This window comes from Pteropus vampyrus, unplaced genomic scaffold, assembly GCF_000151845.1.
Source record: "Pteropus vampyrus isolate Shadow unplaced genomic scaffold, Pvam_2.0 Scaffold84, whole genome shotgun sequence".
Classification (NCBI taxonomy): Eukaryota; Metazoa; Chordata; class Mammalia; order Chiroptera; family Pteropodidae; genus Pteropus; species Pteropus vampyrus.
The window spans coordinates 4,841,702-4,859,623 of NW_011888865.1; the positions used below are offsets into that span (position 1 = coordinate 4,841,702).

Below are 17,922 nucleotides of genomic sequence, written 5' to 3' on the forward strand. Positions count from 1 at the left end.
TGGATACATGATACTTACACCCCATAATTTAACATTTTGGTGAAATTCCTTCTCTCCTTCGAATACAATGTGTACATTTAACTGAAAAAGATATAGAAAGTTGAATAATTGATCAAATCCAAACTGAAGGTTTATGACATAAAACAATGATTATATAAAAAGGATACACTGATAAAAATCATTTAAGCTATTTTAATAAACTGCCAATATTGTATTTTATTTGAGAAAACCATAAACGAAAAAGAATTAACCTGAAGATTCACACTGAGAACTAAGTACCATATTAACTGATAAATCTTCCAGGCTACGATAATTATCTCTGGAATGCTTTAGAAATACCTCTATTATGCAGAAATTTTCATTAAAATAGTTTCTGTGAAAGTAATTTGGAACTATATTTTCAATTGGAAAAAAGATCTTAAAATCAGCTCGAACAAGAACATTACGTCAACATTAAGAATAATGCATAAAGCCAATTTTTACTCAGAGATATTCCGTGTACTTACCAATGTACTATTAGCTACTACTTGACTAAGCTCTGGAAGGGAATTTTTAGCATATACTGAAATGGTGACTTCACCCCCAGTCTGATGCCAGTCATGTCTACACGGAACGACTTTTTTCCCCTGTAATATAAGACAAACTTTATGAATTTACAAAGCGACATATAAACTGACACATATAAGTGAGAAAAAAATTACCATGTGCATCGGGGAATCTGGGAAAAAAATAACTGACTATAACCATCTGCTATTGTTATTAATTATTTTCCTCTCAAACTATGCAAAAAAAAAAAGGGGGGGGTGGGAATTTGTGGAAGTAATCTTTTTATTACTATTAGGGAAATAATTATTACCCTACCAGTGGTACATTGCTTTATCAGTAACTACTTGAAAAAGAGACAAATCATGATCACAAAAACATTTCATCAAGGGTTAGATTCTGAAAACTTACATATAACAGAAAACAACAGCCTATTTTTTCGAACTAAATCTTTCAACTTTTGGACCTTGGAGAAATTACAGGGAGACTTCACTTTTGCTTATAAAACTAGTTTTATGGTAGATGCATTATGATAATCTCCAACTATGTGCTATTAAAAAAGCAGAAACTATAAAATACTCAAATATAGAATGAATTCTTAAAGCAATATGAAAATTTACAATTACTTTATAAAAGACACATATACTGAAAAGTTCATTGCCTTGCGGTTAGTAGTGCCAATACAGCACATAAAACTAATTTATTATGAAACACATAAATAATAGCTATCAAACATTTAGCAATAAATTGCTTTCCTTCTCATAACTTAATGGGATTTAGGGGAATTATCTGTAGAATCCAGTCTTTTTAAAAGTTGTACAGAGAAGCAGAAACTGATATTTTATTTATTTTATTTTTGGTAAATTTTCCTGTGGCAAGCAGAGGTATATAAAACAAGTCTGCAATCCCCCTCATTGGCTACTAGATGACGTCAACCATCTGTAAATGGTTGAATGAAGTTCTAAGTGGGCAAGAGAATCAGAAGTCTAAGTGATCAATAATATCAAATGAGTAAAAAAGTGATTTTTATGAAACAAAAAAATGGGAACAGACTATGGAATTACAAAAAAATATGCTCTAATTTTGGCAGGCTTAAGTATTTCACAAACACTTATATGGTTGCATCATCAGCATATGTAATGGTTGTTTTGATCAAAGGGCAGGATCTGAGAGACTGACTCAAATTTTAGTTTTTAGGCCATTCAAAACTTTACTGTGTGAGGAAAGAAAATTTGTTTTGAAAATCTATACTGTGTGAGGGAGAGAAAACTTTTTTCTTTAAATCTAAAGACAGAATACACTCAAATCTTTTAAAAATGACTCAGATGAATACATTCTAATGCATTATTTTGAAAAGGTTACTTACAGCATCCTTTGCAGTCCACAGGTGTTTCCCTGTTGTACAGCCTGCTTGGGCTAAAAATGTATTAAAATCAGAAGTTTTTCTTCTACAACAGCTCCAGTATTTCATCCTTTAAATTAGCAGAGAAAAATTTCAGAAATAAAATCTCACAACCAATTAAGTCCAGAAGTATTATCGTGACAGTGATTCCAAAAAAATATTAAGTGTGAACTTTAGGACCTTAGAAGTATCTAAGTTATCAAACACTTAAAACTTTAATTATTATCAGAAGACTAGTAATTTTAAAATCAGATGAAATTTATTATAGCAATTTTGGAGCTCCTAAATAAAGATGCTTAAAACCAAACACAAAATTCTGAATCAGCTTTTCACTGATAGCTTGCATTCCACTGTCTTGAGTTACCAAAAAGTGGTATGACCAAAAATTTAAAATCCTCACATTTGAGTAACCCAGCAAAGTGAGACTATTCAAACAAACTAAAAAATAATGTTTACACAACCTGTGAAGGTCAGTCCCATAGTAGGTGAAATCCACTATCCCTTGAGAAAAATCTAACCCCGGAAGACAAAAATTATAGTAAACCTTTGGGTTTGACTCCTGAAGAATACTGGAAACAGAGTGGAAGATTTTAACACAGTACCGTGTTTTTACAAACTACAGGGTAATACAGAAGAGAGGCTCTCAACTGAGGGCTGTAGAAAAGTATGAGTTTTCTTGGATGCCAGTGTAGGCATTTTAGTGCTCAGGGTCAAAATTTCTATATGTCCTAAATGTGCAGGACAGTCTTTCAAACAAAATACTACTCAGCCCAACAAAGTATCACATCGAAGTATAATGGAGAAACATGAGGTTTGAACCACAATGGCCACTTAACTGTAATACTATTTCAATTTCTCATGTGTAAAAGAAGATAAAACTCACATTTCTGGATTACTGTAAAGATTATATAACGATGTAAATAAAATATCTAATTACACTGCATGACAAATAATGTATAAAGGCATATTAACTTTTCTAACTTGTACCATAAAGTTTTTATTAGTCATATATAAGTTACCCTTCATGGAAAATAGGTACTCCAGAATGATATACACAGACTTCTTCTAGACTCTGTAGACCCTGATACGTCTAAAAGAGAAAAAAGAAAAAAATTAGCTTCATATCTCAACGTTACATTTTGCACATTATTTGTAGTATTGATGACCTCTATGAATTATGAAAATGCTCAAGAAATAACAATAATCACTTAGAACATTCATAAATTCACCCTGGGCCATTCTAACAAGGAATGAAAAATGATTCTTTTTTAGATATGTTTACGTTTCAGTTCCCTATGAAAAAAGGCAAACAGAAGAGTAGGCAACAGGATGTATTAAGATGCTTTTAGACTTTTGGGCATGAGGTCACATCCGAGCACATTCAGGTATTTAAAATTTACAATATAATATTAAAACCAAGAGATTAGTAATCTCAACAGAAATACAGCATGATTTATGTGCATCGATTCTGTGTGTGCATTATCAATTAATATGGAAAATCTAATAAGCAATTCTGGAAGTTTTAGAGTGATGATTTCTTATCCCTATGAAGGGTAAAATGAGCTGCAGACCTATATATATATCCAGGGTTTGTCTGGAAGATCCGGGCCCACATTGCTGCTGTAGGTGAAGGCTCTACAGATGAATTCACAAAAAGTTATGTTAATATAACACAGATGAGGCCAGTAGTATAATTCTATTTTGGTTATTTATTACAACCACCTACGAGTACAGAAAATAGAATTCTGTACGTTTACTTTTTGTAAATCCAAACTACTGGGGGTGTATATATCCTAAAGATATTCAATAAGCATGTAAACTCAGTATATTAGACTCTGAATTTATCACTGTTGCCTCCCAAACCTACTTGATGGCACCATATCCACTCAGTCTCCCAAAGCAAAACTGTTAAGTCCTCTTCAATTTCTCTTCTTCCTCCACCCATATGTAGTCTATCACAAACCTGTCAATTTGTCTTAAAAATATCTATCAGTTTAATCTGCTAACCTTCTTCATGATCACTAGCAGATTTTAGGCAGTGAGACTATACTAAGAGGTTCTAATTCATGGCCCTGAAATTAGCAGATTTCTTAAATAGGGCACAGAAAGCACTGGTCGCAAAGGAAAATATGGGTAAATTGGATTTTACTAAAATTAAAAAGCCTCTGTTTATTGAAAGCCATTGTTAGTGAAAATGTATAATGTCTCTTTGATAAAGAGACATTATACATTTTTTTACATATTTTTTGTAGCTAAAAAAATATTTTTTGTAGCTAAAAAAATATGAAGAAGTCCTAAAATCAATAAGAAAAAGCCAATTTAAGAGAAAAATAAAAGATTTTGGACATTTCACAAAAGATCCAAATGATCAATAAATATACAGAAAAGTACTAAGTTATCATCTGGAAAGTGGGAATTAAAACCACGATGGAAACACTACACATCCACCAGAATGGTTAAAATATAAAAGGCTGATATTATAAAGTGATACCAAGGTGTAGAAAAAGGAAACCAGCCTCACAAACTGCTGGTACGAGTGTAAATACAACTACTTTGGGAAACTATATAGACATATCTGTTAAAGCTGGTCATATACACACCCTATAATCCAGCAATTCCATTTCTAGTCACATCTTTAACAGAAATTACACCTGTCCCAAGTCATGTTCAAAAAATGTTTAGTATCATTAATCAAAAAAATTTAAAGAGCAGTAGAAGGGATAAATTGGCATATTCAAGCAATGGTATATTTTAAAGCAATGAAAATGTACAAACTACATGCAACAAAAGTAACTCTTAACAAACATCTTATTAAGGAAAGGAAGATAGACACAAGGATACCTATTCTATGATTCTATTTGCATTAAATTCAAAAACAGGGAAAACTAATCTATGTTGATAAAAAGAAAATGTGGTTACCTTTGGGAGAGAGAGAGTGAGGAGACATATGAAGGGTTCTAGCGCTTTATGAAAATTCCTTGAGCTATAAATCTACATTTGTATACTTTTAAATGTTATATTTCAGTGAAAAAGATTTAAAAATTTCTTTAGTGGCCTCCATAACCCAAAGTAAAGTCTAACTCTTGAGGATTATACAAGTCTTTCAAGATCTGACCCCTATACTTCTCTTTTAATCTCAACTTCACACCAGCAAATTCTGTACCATTATTATTAACAATTTATTGTTTTCTGTATACTACTGCTATCATCTCTGCTTGGGAAATCTTGCCTTTTTGTCTATTTAGAGAATTGTCATTTGTTTTTCAAAATTCATCTGGGATACCTTCTGTCTGATCTTCCTCTATTACCCTACCACTTTACTTGCACTATCGCTCCTATTGCAAGAATTAATCTTTTATCTACTACTTATACCTTATAAATATGATAAACATATGAATACATTTATATTTACATCCCTAAATGGCAATGCAATCTCAAATTTAACATGAGAGAAAACCACAAACCTGCTCCCCCAACCCTGTCTTCTCCTTCTTGGTTAACGGTGCCATCCATTACCTAGACACTGGAGCTATAAGCCCCTTTCCTTCACTTCTGGTTCATTACCAAGTCCTGTTAATATTTCCAAATATCATTCATGCTACATGTATTTGCCATGTGCCAGGCATTGCTCTAAGCATTCAAAATACTGCAAAGAACAAATTCCTTTCTTTGTAAACCTCACATTAAGGAGGAAAAGGAAAGTTAGATGTGACAGATCATAAGCAAAATCAATATGCAAAATAAGTGACAGGTCATAAGGAAGTGCGTGCTAGGAGGAAAGAGAAGAGTAAGAGTGCAAATGCTGAAGGGTATGCAATTTTACATACTGTAGGTAAGAAAAAGCCTCACTGAGATGTCTGATCACCTCCCACATTTAAGTACTTCTCAAAAACATACTCTCCAACTGCCTGGTCTTCTGCAACAGCATACTAGCTGGTTCCTTTTTCCAATTCCACTCCCGCCCCATTATGTTTGCTATTGGCAGCCAAAGCTATATATTTTAAAACCTCTCCTTAAACGGATAGCTTCCCATTATACTTAGAATAAAGCCCAAACCCCTCATTATGGCTTTTAAGAACCTCCATAATCTTGCCTACCTCTTATCCACTACTTACACACCCTTGCCCAAGCCCGACTAACCTTTCTCTTAATTCCTTGAAAAGACAAGATCTAAAACCTCTACACATCCTACTCCCATATCTACTCCAAGGTTTATAGAACCCATCTGCGACATTCAGATTTTTAACTTAGTGTACTAACACTTCAAAAGACCTCTCTGAAATCTTAAATAGCTTCTCTCTATCCTCTTTTCTTCATAACTACCTGAAATCATATTTAATTACCTATTTGTTCTCTCTCTCTCTAAACTAGAATACCAGCTTAGCAAGAAGAGATTTTTGCTTTAATACCACGTCCCCAGCCCTCAATGTGTGACACGTAGTAAGTGCTCAGTAAATGCTGACTGAATTAGAATTATTTATTCCCAAGATTCTATCAGATATGATACTCCTCAGTCTCTTATCCATGTTCATAGCCCTAGCTCACAGCATAGTGCCCAACATGTAATAGGTATGCAAATCTGTGAACTGAGTCAGTAAACTGCAGTTTTTTTCAAAATTAAAGTTTTACTTCCATGACACAACACAAATTTTACAACATATACCTTTGAACACCCTCCATTTTTACATGAGGTCCCAATCTTAATTTCATCACTGTCTTCTTCTGAAACAAAGGGAAAAAAAATCAAGTAAGAAACAGTAAAACAGAACTCTTTACTGTAGTGCCATTCTTAAAAAGGAAACATTTCCATAAAACAGGCATTTAAAAAAATAATCTAAATGCAAAAACACTGACATTTTAAAATAAGAACGTTTTCTCTGTGTTCCCAGGCAATGTATTTAAAAAGCTATTAAGAAGGCAACTATCATGATTAGGTTTTGCCGATGTACTCAACATGATATATGACATTTCTATTCTATAATACAATACTATATTCAATATCTTAACATTATAAAAGAGAAATGAAAGGATACTTTCCTCCCATGGTATCAGGTAAAGATTAGAAAACACCGAATTTTTTTACCTCATGGACAATGTAACATGTACAATTATTAAAGAAATTTAACTCACTGTTAAAAAGTAATGAATCAAAAGAAAAAATTTAACAAACTCTCATTCTGAATAAACCACGTAGTCATTCTGTGGTATTACTCGCATTTAGAAAACAAATTAAGTTCTTTACTACAATGTGTTACTTTTTCAAATATACATTCATTAAACTATATGGCTTCTGGTTCTTTTAGATAATTGGTTAATTATACAGAAAAAAATACAAAATAAAACCTTACCTTTCTTATTTTCTTCGTTCCCTGATGATAGTTTAAGTTTATCAAGTGCTTGTTTTAGGGAGGCAGATACTTTCAATTCCAAATTTGACATTGGTTCATCTGGGCTGGAGAATTTTGAGACTTTATTACCATTAATGATATACCAAAATATTCCTTTGTGCTAAAATAAATATACTTAAGAGCCTATTTATAAAGAGCCCAAATACTTGATGAATCAACTTTTTCCCATTAAAAAGTATTTTACAAATAACCGCTATAATGTACTGACATTTCTATGTTTTAACAAAAAAGATTCTGATATTACAATATTAAGTCTTGACTAATCATGCTATTGCCAATACATTAAATTATTAATCAGGGCTAATGGGAAAAAAGTAAAGATTAGGAATCCAAGTTTGTCAAGATGAGTAACTCCAAGGAAGTTATTGTAATTTTACATTCTATGCCTAAGCAAAATGCTGAGTATATAAACAAAAGGCAGTATGTACTAAGTGAATCCACTTAGTGGAGACATTCTACTGGGAGATAATTCACTTTGCGTGAACACTGGTACATACATTTATAAATTCGGATATAACTGTATCGCAGACAATTTTAATGGAGCTAAAAACACAGTAACGACATTTCATAACATATGTACAATTTTTTAAGACAGTAAATAAGTATTAAGAATACTAATAAATGCAGCAATAAAAATAGAAACTATAGGTTATTCATTCTACATCCTTAATAAAATAAAACTAATGATGTAGGAGGCATTAACAAAGTACATAGAAAGCTATCTTTGCAATACCACCAAATGAATTTAAGATGTTTCCCTCACTTCCTCTTAAGTGAAACAGTCCATCATTTAAAGAAAATATTAACTCATATTGTCAATTATAGTAGAGTCCACTGTAATACTTAAGAATGAGCTATGTCAGAATTGTCTTTTTCTGATTATTTTTTTCTACCTGCCAAATCAGCCAGCAAGACATCTGATAAAGTCTCTCATGATTACGAATAAGGTGAAGATGGAATAAAATCATGCTATGTAGTTTGGTTAAACAAACAAACCTCAAGATGTCTCTTAGGGTTCTTATTTTGGTTTAGTATTAGTCAATATGTTATAAATTTGTTTAAGTAAGATCAATAAAGAAAAAGTTAGAAAAACCCTAAGTCCACAGAGTGAATAAAATATCAACAGGGGGCATATATGAAGCCAAAACCCATCTGTTTTTTAATTCTTATATTTTGGTTCTAAAACAATTTGATACTCAAGTGCAACATGAAAAAAACCTGGTATAATAGTGGTACCCAATATGTATGTGTGGAAATGTAAAATTAAATATAATCTAGTTGATCAGAAGGTGAGTATGGAGTCTGTATAATTCTACTGCAAAATAAGCAAAAGGCCTTTTAAAAGTACTTTTAACAGATATACAATTTAAATCAAAAACATAAAAACTTGTCAGTGATAACGAGATTAACAGTTTCCAGGCATCTGAAAACAGATGAGTGACAGACTTGTTCTAACTGGCAAAATATGGACAAAGAAAGAAATAATTTGGCTCAACACAAAGGAAAAATTATACACTGATTTAGTAATATAATGGACTACTATAAGAGTAAATTCTTCTTCACTAGAATTATTTGAAAGTAAATATTCTTCTGTCAAGAATGTCCTAGAAGATATTTGAGAAACAGTAGAAGAATGGAAAACAAGACCTCTAAGTTCTTTTTCAACTCAAACTGATTAACCAACAAGGACAACTCCTTTACAGAATTTCACTATGCCACAGTGAAAGATACAAGCCAAGTCATAAGAAGTATCCATGGCTTCCTCACCTTGCCATAATGATGATGATGCAGTGAACAAGTCTGCAATGGATTTTACTGTGTACATGCCCTTAGCTGAGGGGGAATAAAAATGAAAGGCATAGCTAAAATGGTTCAAAAGTTGGTGACCTACACTGACAGCTACAAATGATATTATACAAAATCATAAAAGGAAATACCAGAAACAAATAATATGCAACTGTAAAAAAATGTACCTTGGCCTCTTTATTGCTTCTACTGGTTTAGGGGCCTGAATGATGTGCTCCTGAAATTTGGGTTTCAATTCAGATAGTTCTTTCTTCTCAGTAGTCTTGACCTCAGGTTTGACTGGCTCAGGTGGCTTTTCATTATTATGTCTACCTTTTGTACAGCCCTGTTAGTGAAAGGTATATTAAGAGTTATCCTATCATCTATTTCACATGCCATGAAAAAAATACTATTTTTCAATTCTTTATTAAAAAATCCTCTTTTGTATGTTTTCTCCACTTTTATCACATTATTTTAAGAAACTAAAAACAGGAAAACAAATTTGCTCTATTTGTAAATGAGTTATTACACGAGTAATGCGTTTTAAAAGACTTTTAAAAAATACTTCATAAATATCTACTTAACTATTAAATGTACAGCATAAACTCCCTTTATATGGGAAACAAATTCTGGAGATCTAAGAGAATTCTACAAATCATTTATAAAAAAGGGCCTCAATGTGATCCTCAGTTCGGCTACTTACTGGCTATACGACCTTGAGCAAATTAACCTTTTTAAACCTCAGTTTACTCATCAGTAAATGAAGATAACAGCACTTTGAGAGGATTAAAACAACAAAATTAAGCAACAGAATACTTCGTACATCTGGCAGGTGGAAATATTCAATAAATGCTAGCTACCTTTTCCGTATTCCACTGATTCATACTTACATTTTAATATCTCTGAAATTGTAAGATCAGTGGCATTTCAATGTTATTTCATTAACAGCTTTAGTTTTCTTTCTTAAGGGTATACAAAAGAATGGTGTACTTCGATAGTATTTTAGATTCAATAAAAATTTATTGTTCCTAATTGAAAATGCATTAAATTGTTGCCTACCCTTTGCTTCCTCTTGATGTTCTTTTACGACTACTAACATCAAGCATAAACCTAAATTGACAAGTCAGTAATTCATATCTTGAAATCTTCATTTCTAAAATATTAAAATTCCTATTTTAATGACTGTAGACAGGAGGTAAGCCCCATTTTAAAAGAAAGGTACTATCTGCAAGGTAACAGGAATTCATCAATAGATGTCCAAAATCAGATCCCTCAAATCTGTAACTCCCAATATGTAATTTTCAGGTGATAATCTAGGAAAAAAAATTAATACTTACTACAATGCTTAAAAAATCAGAAAAATCAGTTGTTCTTCTTCTACAGCAAGACCACCCCTATGAAACACAAGAGAATAAAAACTGAAAACTATCTGCATGAGAACCACACGCAGTGAAACAGTCCACTTGCACTAATCTACTTGAATCCAGAAGTGGCTTGAATATATATGTATTTCACAGTTTTGAAGTGTCTGAAAAAAACAATTAACGAATGTTAGAAGTGATGTGTAGTGAGATCTACCTTAAGGAAGCACCTTAAAAATAAAGAGAAATTGCTTCTGTATTAAAAATAGTACTTGATTTTAGAAAACAATTTATAATTTCTAAAAACAGCCTATATTTTAAAAGACTTAGGAAGTGAAAAATGCAGTAAGTCTGAGATAATTACAATAATTAAGTTTCGAAATGAACTCATTGTAGCTATTCCTCAATAAGCTTTCTACCTATTTTCAGAACAGATTAATTAATGCAGCCGCATAAGCAGTGCGAGACCTTTGAAAGTTAAATGATCTTTTCAGTGAGAAACATAAAAATATAGAAATTGTAATGCGGTGCATAATTTCTGAACAAAATATCAACTGGCCTACCAAAAAATAGCTTTAAGTTGTCATCTATAACTCTAGTGTAGTGCAGAGACTAAGGAAATAAAAAGGCAGTTTCAAGACTTGGGGTGTCTCAAATAGACTAAGGGCTAGCTTTACACATACCTATCTGGGCCTCACTATTTTTCTCAATATACTGCTTGAAGAATTTGGCAGTGATTTTTTTTTTTTCACAATATGCACTTAAAGGTTTTTTTATGTTCAATGTGCTATAATTCAAATTTTCCTTTATTTTGATTCTTTTATTCTGAATTGAAATATAGATGAAAAGTTACAACAACTAAATATAGGGTTTAATTAGCACTGATAATATAGTCATCAGAAAAGTTATTCTAAACAAGAATTACATCAGGTATTCTGGAGATACTGGGATACATACATAAAACAGACTAATTGTTCCTGAATGCCAAACTGGGATCCATAGTTCTCAGTAAAATGAGAAAAGGAAGGATAATTTTAAGTATGTGTGTGTAAGGTTGCTGACTTTTCTTAAGTAGGATTGTCCTTTTCTCTGAATATGCCTCTTCTAATTTGAACATTAAAGTGTTCTGTCATTTGTTAATGTAATATTTAATGCCTTAATTGGTCAAAAAGAAAACTGGCAACAACAGACACTAGATACTATATCGACGAATTTCGTCTGAAATTTACTGGGCTGTGAAATCCAAGAGTCTTGGAAAATCTGGATATTCAAGAAACGTTTATGGAGACAATAATAAGCAAAAGAATTAGAGAACAGAAATACTTAAAAGTAAAATCATTAAGATTAATCAATCTGAGTGATTAACAGTTGTGCAGTAAAAACAGAGAGATGTAGACTAAATGACCAAAAGTTAGTGATCATTACTAACAGCGACAAAAGTGAGAGGCAAAGCTATTTTTGGAATGAGTCCACTTCAGATAATGGTTCACGGCTGCCAATGACATACAAAAATGGAAATATGTTCTAGAAGCCATTGGCATAGAGGTGACATTTAAGGGTAGGAATGAACTAAAATGAGAAAAGAAGAAGCCCAAAGACTGAGCAGTGAAGTCTGATTATGATTTGGAGATAAGAGGAAAACAGCATAGAAAAAGAAGTGTACAAGAAAAATAAGCATAGAATAAAAAGCAGTGCAAGAAAGAGAAAATTCCCCAATCCTGCAAAAATAAATATTCCTACAGAATCACAGTTTCCAACCTCACAAATTTGTAAAAAGGCTAAAAAGATGAAAGTAGGAGTCAGGTCTCAACTCGCCCCATTGAATATTTGTTTTATTTTCCTGGTTTAGAACCAGACTAACACACTTATCTCCTTGTACATATCTTTGTTTATACTTGGCTATCTAACAGTTAAATGTCAAAAAAGTCCATCTACTCCCTGAAAGGTATAATTAGAAACAGTGTGTGTGTGTGTGTGTTTTGAGATCCTAATAATATAGCGTAACAATATTGGTGTTGCAAGTTTTATTAATTTCAATTATGCATGTATCAGACAGACCGATTTGTCTTATTTCTTTAAAGAGCTACTTCACATATAAATCTCTATACTAGCCTACCCCTTCAAAATGTAATTTGAATGTTTTCTGTAAATTATCCTAAAAGTTTTAAACAGAATTTCATAATTATTAAAGATTATTTACCTAAAATATCCTAATAGCATCTTGCCCAACCATAAAGCAATAATTTGTCTATCATCTTTGACATTAGAATAAATAATGGAAACTTTCTATTTTAAGGGCATGTATCCCATCAATTAAAATTAGTACCTTACAAAAAAGGGGCACTTTTTCAACAGAATTAACAGTGATCTAAAATGTTTGATATAGTACTTTTATAAAATAAGATATGCTGAAAATCATTCCCTGTAATTTTTTAAAACAAAGGTCAATTATAATAAAAAAAAACTCAAAGGGAACTGACAATATTTAAATATTTAGGACTGTGTTTACGTTCCTAAGAACAAGTAGCAACACCTAAAACCAAGGCAGCCATGCTGCAACATTCTGAGATACACAATGGAAAATGTACCATATTATCATAAATTCTGAAAGATCAACAGAACCGAAACGAAAAACCTGGTCAAACAACATTCTATTATTTCTCTATTTCTCCGGAACATTAATGAAGTACAGCCGGAAAACAGGTGGCATCTCTTTTCTGTAAACTTACATGTCAGTCCTGAGATGGGCACCATTCTCAAGTGTTTATAATCTTTCCTAAAATTCAGAGCTGCTCTTATTAGACGGCACCTGTCTAATAGACTGAGAGCTTAAGATTCAATACAACTACTTGTATTTCTCCTCAAATTTAGGAAGGTAAAGAAACGTGGAGTAGAGAAAATGAGAACTGAGGTAGAAATAACAATTTTATTAAATAAAATTTCCAGTAATTTGCCTTTAGTGGAGTACTTGATTAAAGCACCCCAAAATGGTCCTTAAGAAAGCAGAAAGTCACGCACTGTGGAAAAAAAAGATGAGACAATAAAGATTTAGTATTATATCTCTAAATTTACTATACAAATATGAAGACAATGAAATATATCAAGTTCCTACCTTTAATGCATCATGAAAGACTGGAACACCTGGGTGGTATATGCAAGCATCTGTTCAAAAACAGAAGAAAAAAATAATACCACTTTACAATAAAGAATTATTATTTCCTTCAGGTGTTAACATTAACGCTTTTTCCAAACCCAGGTAATATTTTTCTTTTCCTTAAATATTCACTAATGCTCTAGTTTGATGCATGACACACTGTGCTTAATTTAACACTGAATTAAAATAGTAATAGCTAAAATTCTAATTCAAGAGTGTTAGCTATAAAAATAATACAGAATAGTTCATGTACAACAAAATAAATTCTATTTCTCTAATCTTTGTAATAAAATTTGTTTAGTATCAAAACTACAAGCTCCAAGATTTTGGCCATCATCTTTCAATTCTGTTTTTACAAAAATACTATCAAACTTATGTGTTCTCATGTGCATTGATCCATAGGTTCCCTAAGAGAGTCCCTAAAAAGATATTTTGGAAGAACAGGTTCAAAATTTTAAAAACTTATGTAATATCTAATTGCTAATTTAACTTTCCTAGACAGGTATCAATTCCTAAATATAAACCTCATTAAAAAGAACTTTAAATTATACTTATTGTTATTCTGTATTTCTTTATACCATCCTCATTATACCATCAATTTTTACTTAATTCGTATAAAAAGAGGCTTTTAAAGTTTGCAATATGAAGTAGTACATTAAACAAAAATAGAAAATAGACATTCACTGAGAGAATCATGAGCTTAGGAAAAAAGGTGAGCCCTCAAACTGCACAATTTTCTTGTAAGGCTACTTTGCTTAACCTTCATGTCTGTTTAGCTTTCAGCTGTCTACAACCCGATTCTTGGTATTGCCTTAAAGTGATTAATCCCTGGCACTTAAGGAAATCTTACCCCTGTATTAATAACCAATATGGTTTCCTTAGTTAGTGACCAGGTGTTACATAAGACACTAATGGTGAATGGAAAGTGTCAAGTATTTTCATGACACAGTAAATAAAGAAATAAAGAAGCTATTAATTAGAGATAGTAGTAGAAGGGCTGAAGAAGGAGGTTCAAAGTCAAAATAGAATATGCAGCCGGATATGAAGCTGAGAAGGGAATCAAAGCAGAGAACAGAGTATTTTTAAATACCAAATATTCATAGTCAGAAACATAACATGAATAACGTAAAACGCAGTAAAAAGCATAATCATAATGGTCAGTTTTGGCAGAATGGCAACAGCAGTGAGTCAGGTCTTAACAATACAATTAGTATAAACAAAATCAGAAAATCACTGCTTTCAAAAGTAAGTAACAAGCCAGCGAACATTCTCCTCTCTAGCCTTTATCAGGATTAATAGTTTAGCTCAAAGTAATTATTTTATGGGTAAGAAGGTACAAGTTGGAAGCGGTTAACAGCCAAGGGTCTGACCCTGGCTCAAATTCTACCTGTGCCTCTTGGTAGCCATTTCAATTTCCTCATGTATCTGGATTTAATAAAATACTGTTTGTGAAATGGTGCTTTTTCCAGAATAACTAACATATATAAGTTCCTAATCATTTTCCTTTAAACACTATAGCTGTGTTTCAAACTAAAATGTCCTATCAGCTTACAAGGGAGTTTTGTTATTTTTTAGTCAATACACAAGGTCAAATCTCTCCTGTATAAAACTTTCTCCTAAATACGTCCACAGCTTTGCCATTAGCTCTGGCTTCTACTCCCTATCTCCATCTGCTTAACTTTCCATTCAGTCAATCAACTTCTTTGGGATATTTAAGTCTCTAAAATTACCCCCATTTTGCTAAAGCAAATAAACTTTCAGCAACCTTATTAGCGCTCCCAGCTGAATTATCGTACTGTTGAAGACTGTCTACAACTCTGGCTTTCTTGCCCACCCAACCCCCCAACCTCTTTCCTAGGTACTGTACCATTTCATACAGAGTTGACTTCCAAAAACTGGCTGTATCTCTTAATTTTACCATGGCATATAACACCCTATAAATAAACATAGTGCCTCATACAACAAAGCACCAGCCTTTTCTCTTTATTACTGGAGTATACACAGACATACGCTACCGAAAGCAAAGGACTTTAAAAAAGACCCTAATTCCTCGATTATGTCGTCCACTGAAATTTCACAATTTTCCCCTTGAAAAACTTTATATCATAAAAATGTCAATGACAGTAACTAGAATATTGTACAAAGACTGGACATATCTTTTCTTTAGAATTCTGCCAATGGTCTTTACCATTTTAAATGATGTCACAAATTCACCTGTGCGCCAAGATAAATATTTCAGACATCTGAGAGGTGAAAAAGATTTTAAAAGGCATCGAATTTAATCTCTTTCACAACGAGGACCCATGATGCTATCATGTTGAACTTGGCTTTGCTAATAATGCATACTTCATAGGGTTATTGGGAAGATTAAAGTGAAATAATGTAAAGTGATAGACTGGCATGTGGAAAACAAGACAGTAAATGCTAAATTTGCATAAGCGGTGTCAAGTTCCACAACACTCAAATAATCAACTCATTTATCTCATTCAGCAATCAAAATCAAGTTTACTGTTTTTTTTCTATTTCTCACCTAGTTTAGTCACTATCTCACTTTTACATCCTTAACAACACCTTGGTGCTGTGGAGATAATTCAATCATTTTATCCTAAAAATGGAACGGTATTAAAATAGGAAGACCATCGCAAAAATATCCAGCACAAATACCTCTACTAAGTAGAGGATAACGAATGTACCACCCACCGGGACGGGTGTATCACAACAGCGCAAAAATATAGAATGATTTTCCTAACCAAGTACACATTTTAAAAAGTTTGGAAGAGTGGGTCTATCGAACAGGCCGCCAGCCAGCTTTCAGACAAATTCCTATACTAATACAACGGAGACGAACTTAAATACTACGGTAACCCGCCCGCCGCCTACCCCTCCGGCGTCTGTCTCTTGCACACACACACGATTACAACAAATCATCCGCCACGCGAGGCCAGTAGCTCCCGGCTAACCTTCGCTCCCGGGACAGAGCGGCTGGGGACGAAGACGTTCTAGCCCCAGGCGAACGAGCGCGCAGAGCGGCCCGTGGGGAAACACGTGGGCCCCGGCGAGGGCCGGTCCGCGGGTTCGGGACACGGCGGTGGGGAGCCGGATGCCGTTACCGGGGCGCCGCCCAGGCCCTGCGCACACGGGGGCGGCAGCGAGGACGGCCTCGGGGTGACTCCGAGCGGGGGCCGCGCGGCGACGGCCGGAGGTGCCCGGGGCCCCGTCGGGCCCCAGGGCGTCCCCGGGATGAGGTGCGGCGCGCAGGGCGGGCTGGCGGCGCTTTTCTCTTACCATCGGAGTTGGTCTCGGGATCGAAGCGCTGACCGCAGCCCCGGTTGTAGCACAGCAGGGCCATTTCCTTCCCTGCCGTTAAGAGTCAGACTCCAACCCCGGGAACCGCAGGAGGCTGCGTCTGCAACAACCGGACTGACGGCCCGGGCTGCGGCTTCCGGAAACGGCCGCCGTCGCTTCAGGAACCTTCGCGAATTTTCCGGTCGCGCAGGCGCAGAGGCGATGAGAAGAGGCGGAGGACGAGCAGGAGGCGGGGCGGCGCCGCTGCTGGCGGCTGGGCGCGGAGGGGCATCTTAGGTTCTCGCAGAAGAAAAACCCTAAAGGCAGAACGTGAAGGCGTCCGCGGTGGTGTCGTTCTGTCTCCAGATTTCCACACGCCTTATTGGCTGTGGGTGTCTGGCGCGGAAGATCCTGCCCTCGCGGCCCCACCTCCCAGCATCCCTCTACTTTGGGGACAGCAGTGTCGATATGTTTGTACCCTGGTTGCTTGAGGGTAGTAAGTGCAGAATCGTACAGAGTTTCCGAATCCTCTGCATAGAAGTTGTGCGGTTAGTGAATGATGAAAGGAATGGTGGACGACTCTCCACGTGTGAGTGTGTCTCCACTGTCTTTATTCGGAAGCACCGAAAAAATGTAAGCCATTAGGAGCAATTTTAATAGCAGTCATTGAGGTCAAGTCACTGTGAAAATGCAAAGCACTTAGAGATCAGAATATCAAAAGTACTGATCAAATGCAGTGCTAGAAATGGTCACTACTGCTCTAAGACCTTAGGGTAACCGTTACTATTTCATAATAGCTCCCATTTAATTAGTTTGTCGGTACTTAATTCTCCAATCCTGGAGCCCTTAGGAAGAGTTCGTCAAGTGCATTGTAAAAAGTACAGTTATACACTAACAGGCGCACTCAAACAAATCTAGCTCTAAGTTTCCAAACTTGGGGCATTTGAAATAAACGCAAACGCGTAAACATAAAGCATACAGAAC

General features: G+C 34.5%; 1 protein-coding gene across 1 annotated transcript; it reads right to left on the reverse strand.

The window, feature by feature from the left end:
• Positions 1–17,193, reverse strand: CHORDC1 (cysteine and histidine rich domain containing 1; the record flags this gene model as incomplete). The annotated part of the gene is made up of 10 exons (XM_023532495.1): positions 16,939–17,193; positions 13,612–13,661; positions 10,476–10,532; positions 9,327–9,484; positions 7,294–7,397; positions 6,609–6,667; positions 2,965–3,035; positions 1,910–2,015; positions 507–626; positions 1–81 (listed from the first exon to the last, which is right to left on the reverse strand). Coding segments are annotated over exons 1-10 (870 nt in total), but the record flags the coding sequence as incomplete, so codon positions are not given.
• Positions 17,194–17,922: the final 729 nt, after the last annotated feature.